We start from the raw sequence: 6,595 nt of genomic DNA, 5'->3' as shown, positions 1-6,595 counted from the left end.
CCCCCCCCCCGGGCAGGGCACTGATCCGGCACCAGCTGTCGTTTGGCTGACCTCTGACCTGCCTGGATGGGGCCAGAGAAAAGAGAGTTTCTCCATCATAACGTGTCTGCAGGCCCAAAGTTGCGTCCTTGAAAGCACAGCCAGAGCTTTTAAACGGCATTTAAAAAAAAAAAAAAAAGGCAGGTTCCTTCATGTGTTGTTTTTTTTTTTTTTTTTTACTCCGGACGTTGTTAATGAGGCTGAAAATTTGAACTTTTTTTTTTTTTTTTTTTTTTTAAATCTGGTGTTTTAATGTTGTAACAACAGTCTCGACGTTTCACCAAAAGGTCCCAACTCGAACTTTCTGACAGTTGAAACCGCATCACGTAAAGCCCAACGTTACGCACTCTTATTTGATACTCCGTCCTCTCTCTCTCTCTCGCCCCTCGCCCTCCCCCCGTCCCTCCCTCTCTTCCTTCCTTCTCCCTGCAGTTCTTCTGTTTGTTTGCACTCACTTGATCCGGAGCGGAAATTCCTCTCCGTTTTTGTGAATGACAAACTCATTAACAATTCATCAACACGGGCCGCTCCATCCGGCCCCCGTTTCCAAGGCGACCGCCGCCGGGGCCGCTCCGATTGGCCCGCCGACATAATGTATCCAATGAAACGCCTCCCGTTTGTAGCCATTCAGCAGCCTGGCGCCGCACGGAGCGCATTGAGCCGGAGCCTGCGGAGCGGCGATTCACACAAGACAGAGGCGGAACGGGCGACGTCCGCGGGCAGAGATAGTCGGTCGTAACCTGCACGGTTCGCATCCATAGACACCCGCCCCCCCCTCCTTGTCTCTCTCTCTCTCTCTCTCCACTGTCCTACCTTTCCACTCTCCAGAACGGAAGCTAGAGGTGGAGGAGCCGCGGAGTTATATAAGAGCAGAGGACGCTTCAGCCCCGTCGCAGGTCCGGTGTGACTCATTGATAAATAACCCGGGCTCCCTCCGACCAGATGCATGAATGAGCGCCCGCGTCGGGAAATGCGTGAAGGGGACCGGGATTCTTGTTGATGCCCCAGAGCGCGGGACCCCGACAGACGTCTGGACGCAGGCTTCCTGGGTCTGATTTGGCCTTTTGACTCGACTCTTTTTCGGCTTTTTCACACCCCTTGTGTCGCTGAGGGCCCCGCAGAGCAGCGGAGCGGACCGAGCAAGGCACCCCCCTGCAGACCGTTCGCCCGCCGCCGCGGCCAGGAAGCTCCCCGCTTTCTCCAAAGGCATCTTTTGTTACACCTGCTTATAAATGCTTGACAAGCTCAAGCCCGTCGTCCAGCTCGACTCGGTAATGGCGATCAGCAAGACGGTGGGCTGGCTCCGGGAGCAGCTGGAGACGCGCAGGGACGGGCTCCTGGTGATGGACTGCCGGGCCCAGGAGCTCTACGAGTCGTCGCACGTCGAGACGGCCATCAACGTGGCCATACCGAGCCTCATGCTCCGCCGGCTCAAGAAGGGCAACCTGCCCGTGCGGTCGCTGCTCTCCGACGGGGAGGACCGGGAGAGGTTCGTGCGGCGGTGCAAGACGGACACCATCGTGCTGTACGACGAGTACAGCCGCGAGTGGAACGAGAATGTGGACGGGGGCTCGGTGCTGGGTTTACTGCTGAGGAGGATGAAGGACGAGGGCTACAAGGCCTATTATCTGGAGGGTGAGTGCGGTTCATTCACATTTCGGGGCCCCGCGGCGGCTGCTGTTCATTCACACCGGCAGATTTTAGCGCAGGGGGGGGGGAGGCGCCTTAGCCGGTCGCCTGGTTCATGTCAAATCTCATTCTGTCATCATTGCGCTGCAGCCCAAAAAACAGTGCATCTGAACGGGGGTTCGCTTTTGCTCATTTTGTTTGAAGCCGCAGTCAAGGCGAACCGCCCCCCCCCCGCAGAACAGAGCCAATAGTTACGCAGCTCAACGCGTCCGAATCACAAGTTCAGGTGAATATTTGAAGCTCGAGTAGCGGCCTGGTATTCAGTGGATGTGTGCTCTGTTTTTCCAGGTGGCTTCAGTAAGTTCCAGGCCGAGTATCCGGCTCTGTGCGAAACCAACCTGGACGGCTCCCCCAACAGCGGCTCCCCCACCGCGCAGGTGCTGGGGCTCGGCGGGCTGCGGATCAGCTCCGACTCCTCGGACATCGAGTCGGACATCGACCGGGACCCGAGCAGCGCCACCGACTCCGACGGCAGCCCGCTGTCCAACCCGCAGCCCTCCTTCCCCGTGGAGATCCTGCCGCACCTCTACCTGGGCTGCGCCAAGGACTCCACCAACCTGGACGTGCTGGAGGAGTACGGCATCAAGTACATCCTCAACGTTACTCCCAACCTGCCCAACCTCTTTGAGAACGCAGGGGAGTTTAAGTACAAGCAGATCCCCATCTCGGATCACTGGAGCCAGAATCTCTCGCAGTTCTTCCCCGAGGCCATCAGCTTCATCGGTAAGTAATCCCGCAGAGCTGGAAGCCCACTGCAGCTTCTCCGGCTGCAGAGCCTTACCCCCCCCAGGGCCCCTGGCTCGTTCCGTTGCTACCATGCTCATTCACTTTTAGGGCTGCAAATAACGATTATTTTCATGAATGATTTAACTGCAGATCGTTGCTGCTGTTGGTTTTTTGAGTGGCGCACCTATGAAATGCCGGGAAATGTTGACTCGGGTGACTCTTCAGATGGCCCGTATTGTCTGTCCAACAGCCCAAAACTCAAATACACCAGTTTACAATGACACAAAAAGGGGTGAAATGCAGCAAATCCTCACATTTGAGAAGCAGGATCCAGCTTGTCTGTTGATTATTCGACTAATCGTTTCAGCGACTATTCACTTGAAATCCCCACTCGAAGACATTTTGTCATTGCTGTGAATGTGTGCAGACAAAGCGGAGGAGCGGAACCATATATTCGGGGGCATAATCTCTTTAATTTGTCATGTGTTATCAATGCCAGGAAGTTCTTAGGTTCTTATTGTGCAATTGAGATTAGATGAGGTGTCCCCGGCTGTGGTTTTATCAGTCAATCAGGCAAGGGGACAGACAGAGCGGGCAGATTAAGGCCATTGTGTTGAGGCAAAGGAATACAAGCCCGCCTCTAATGGCGCACAGGCTAAGATGCACTGTGTACAAATGATTTGACTTCAATGGAAGACATCCTGGCCTATCTCTTGTCCCGGGGCTTGTGTAATTGCAGCACAAAGGGCGACGTTGAAACAAGAGAAAGGGGAGGGTGAACGAGGGGAGGGCGGTAATTCGAGCGCAACAGGAAGGAAGTGGCATTGAAAGTAATCTAGGACATGGCACTGCCCCCCTCTCTCCTCCCTCCACATTACAAAAGGAGCCATTTACAGGCCCTGTTGACATCCTGTTCGCCTTGACAGGGTGCCCTCATGACTCCTACGTTTACACGCCCAAATGGCACCATTGTCGGAGTAACCCTAGCGAGCGGAAGAATGGTTTAATAGACCGTAATAGTCAATTTCCCAGCCGGCTACTCTAGGCCAAAAACGAAAGAATGTCGGCTCTGTTTATGTGCGCTACTGCTGCAGCCCCTGTTTGTTGACTGACATGCCTGGGAGATAGTCGGGATAATAACTTCCGCCGCTCTCCCTCCCTGGACCCGCTCCAACTTCCACCACGGCTCGACTTAAATGTCACAGATGTTTATCACAAGTTTTTGCTCCGTCTCTATAAAAAAAGAGGCCGCGCACTTCATCACTTGCACGTCCGAGAGCGCAAATAATGCCTAGAAGCAGTGCATAAGATAAAATACATATTTTCTAGTTTTAAAATAGCGATTAGTTGACTAACAGGAGCAGGCTTGGGTTTTTTTTGACATTTTACAGACCAAGCAATGGCTTAGTCGCAGCTCTAATGCACGTTCTTGGGTTTTGTTTTTGCTCTACATCTCCTGTGTATGAGACGTTTTGGAAGAGGTCCGTAACATTTCCGCCCTTTTCCCTTTCTACCAGATGAAGCCCGAGGCCAGAAGTGCGGCGTCCTGGTCCACTGCCTGGCCGGCATCAGCCGCTCAGTGACAGTGACGGTGGCCTACCTGATGCAGAAGCTCAACCTGTCCATGAACGACGCCTACGACATTGTCAAGATGAAAAAGTCCAACATTTCCCCCAACTTCAACTTCATGGGCCAGCTGCTGGACTTTGAGCGCACGCTGGGCCTGAAGAGCCCGTGCGACAACCGCATGGCCGCACCGAGCCAGCAGCTCTACTTCACCACCCCGACCAACCACAACGTCTTCCAGCTGGACCCCCTGGAGTCCACGTGAGGTCCGCTGTCACCGACCCCCTGTCCTCGCTGGAGGTTTTGTGTGCCTCCTGTTGGAAAAGCTGCAAAAAGTTTCTCTTTTTCCCGTCGTCTGCTGTGCGACTGGGCTCTTGACGTTGATATTGATACAGCTGGTTTGAGGCGACAGCTGCTGAGCGTGGTTGCCGGAGGGCCAAAGCTGTCTGGCCAAGACGCAGCTGCTGTTGACTAAACGAGGAGAGACAGTGAAAGAGACAGAGTAAGAAAAGAGGAAGAGAGTCATTTAAAGAGTGCAGATACTTTCTACTATCCTATATCGCTGTTGGACTCCTGAAGTCTTTATCTCTTTTGTCAATGTGTCTGGGGAAACTTATTTGTTGGACAGGTGTACGTTGTGCTTCAAAGCTCCTAGGCTGGTGTGCCAAAGATACATGATTGTTCAGACTGGACAGAGCTAAAAATTAAAGTCTTTTTTATGTTTGTTTTGGGTTATAGCACTGGTCCCCCCAAGACCTCAGGATGCATTGTCTCCTTTGTCTTCTGTGAAGACTTGCCCGTGTGGGGCTGAAGCACCCCAGCTTTCGATGGCACATTATATACTGGACTCGATTTTACATTTGTGGAGTCTTTTCGAACATTTATACATTGAGTATATATCTTAATATAAAAAACAATACAGTAAAAGCCTTGCTCTAGTATATACCCTTTGCAACAAGTGGGTACTGAAGATTCTTTGTTTCATATTCTACTTTTATGTAAGCAAACAAACTGCATATTGATCAGTATGTCTAAGTTTATTACGCCAAAAATTTAAGTAGGCTTTCCAATAATTGTGGAAAAATCTGTACATGTGTAATATATTTGATAATCGCTTTACGTGTGAATTCAGCCGACCGGCCTTGTTTTTGCACCCACCCTCTCACGAATCAAAGTCACCATGGTCGTTTGCCTTACTTTTGCGCTCAGAAGGTTTTTAGTGCATTAGCCCTCAGAGAAATTCACCAATTCTCTCAACTCTACAGCATCCCAGAGATTTTTTTTTTCCCCCCAAATTTTAACGCAAAAATTAATTAGACTGAACCTCGAGCAGTTTAAATAGCAGCAGCTTTTAATTTGGCACCACATGAGAGCTAGCTTAAGTAGTCAGAATGGCCATCTATGTTGCTCTGGATCTCTGAAGGTTAATGTGAGTAATCCTGATCTGTGCACAAGGGTTGAAAGTCTCTGACATGTAGACAAAGCAGGAGGCTTTGCTTGCCTCGCCTCTTCAGGGAAAACTTGTCAAGATGAGAGAAAAAGAATCCAGAGCTTTGGAGGGTTGTGTTGCCCCCTCCAGAGAGAAGTCCTCTTTCGGGAGGAAGCCATCTATCACCCCCCTTTTCCACACTCCTCTCTTACGAATGTAAAGAAAAGATAAGTTATTAATAAATTGCTATTTTGTCTACACCTTCCGCCTCTTGTGCCTGTTTGTCCATTGACACCCTTTTTTTCGGTGTTTTGTCTGTGTCCACAGTAACACATTTATGTAAGCGTCTCCTCACCCGCAGTATAGTTGAGTGTTAACCAGCTGGCCAAGTCACGACAACAAAACCAGCCGCCATGAATCATGAGGCTGTGCACAAAGCCCTCGCTATTCATTGACTACAGCACTCAACACATCTCCCACTTTACTTTCCAGTACAGAATTAGCATGTCCTGTTACATGATGCTTGTGTAACAAAGCATCGTGCGCACTCTGTTCACTGCGACAATCATTCATGAAATGCAAAATGCGACTCAACGGGTACATAGTGATTCCAGTCACACCGTAAACAGCCCGACCGGTTTTTCCAGGTCGTGCTCCGTGGCGAGGGCTTCAAGTTCACATAAACACTCCCACGGGCACTTCCTGAGGGTGGGCCCTCTGTATTCACCTTTCAAAGGAGGCAGAAAGTACCTAGATATGGTGTTACTTGTTAGCGAAGCATAACAACGTGTACCTGTTAGGACCTGGAGGCTCGGCAGAAGATGATCCTCACAGCGCAGGTGAGGCAGGAGGAGCATTGTGTTTCTCACGCATGCAGCGACTTGCTTCACAGCTCAACAGAGATGCGCTTCTGTGCACCGACATTCCCACGCATGCTGATTAACAGCAAACAGACTGTGTATGTGTGACTGAAGTATGTTCATTCTCTGGAGTGCGGGGAAGCAGAGCAAGCACTGATCTCTGTACATCAAAGTTAATAGACACGGTGTCTGTTGGTTATCTGTAATAAGGGATTTTCAAAGACTGAATCACATGCAGCTCTTTTTTTTCTGCTAAGCCCTTGATGTGTGCAGCATGCACTTGCCT

The 6,595-nt window shown here is 50.9% G+C and overlaps 1 protein-coding gene across 1 annotated transcript; it reads left to right on the top strand.

Annotated features, from left to right (window-relative positions):
- Positions 1-679: 679 nt before the first annotated feature.
- dusp6 (dual specificity phosphatase 6) lies at positions 680-5,850 on the top strand. The gene is made up of 3 exons (XM_040133827.1): positions 680-1,674; positions 2,017-2,451; positions 3,972-5,850. The coding sequence occupies exons 1-3, from the start codon at positions 1,272-1,274 to the stop codon at positions 4,283-4,285; spliced, it is 1,152 nt and encodes a 383-aa protein (XP_039989761.1). The 5' UTR covers positions 680-1,271; the 3' UTR covers positions 4,286-5,850.
- Positions 5,851-6,595: the final 745 nt, after the last annotated feature.

Source organism: Xiphias gladius, chromosome 8 (genome assembly GCF_016859285.1).
Source record: "Xiphias gladius isolate SHS-SW01 ecotype Sanya breed wild chromosome 8, ASM1685928v1, whole genome shotgun sequence".
Classification (NCBI taxonomy): domain Eukaryota; kingdom Metazoa; phylum Chordata; class Actinopteri; order Istiophoriformes; family Xiphiidae; genus Xiphias; species Xiphias gladius.
The sequence above is the reverse complement of the archived record's forward strand: the minus strand, read 5'-3'. Positions and strand labels throughout refer to the sequence as shown.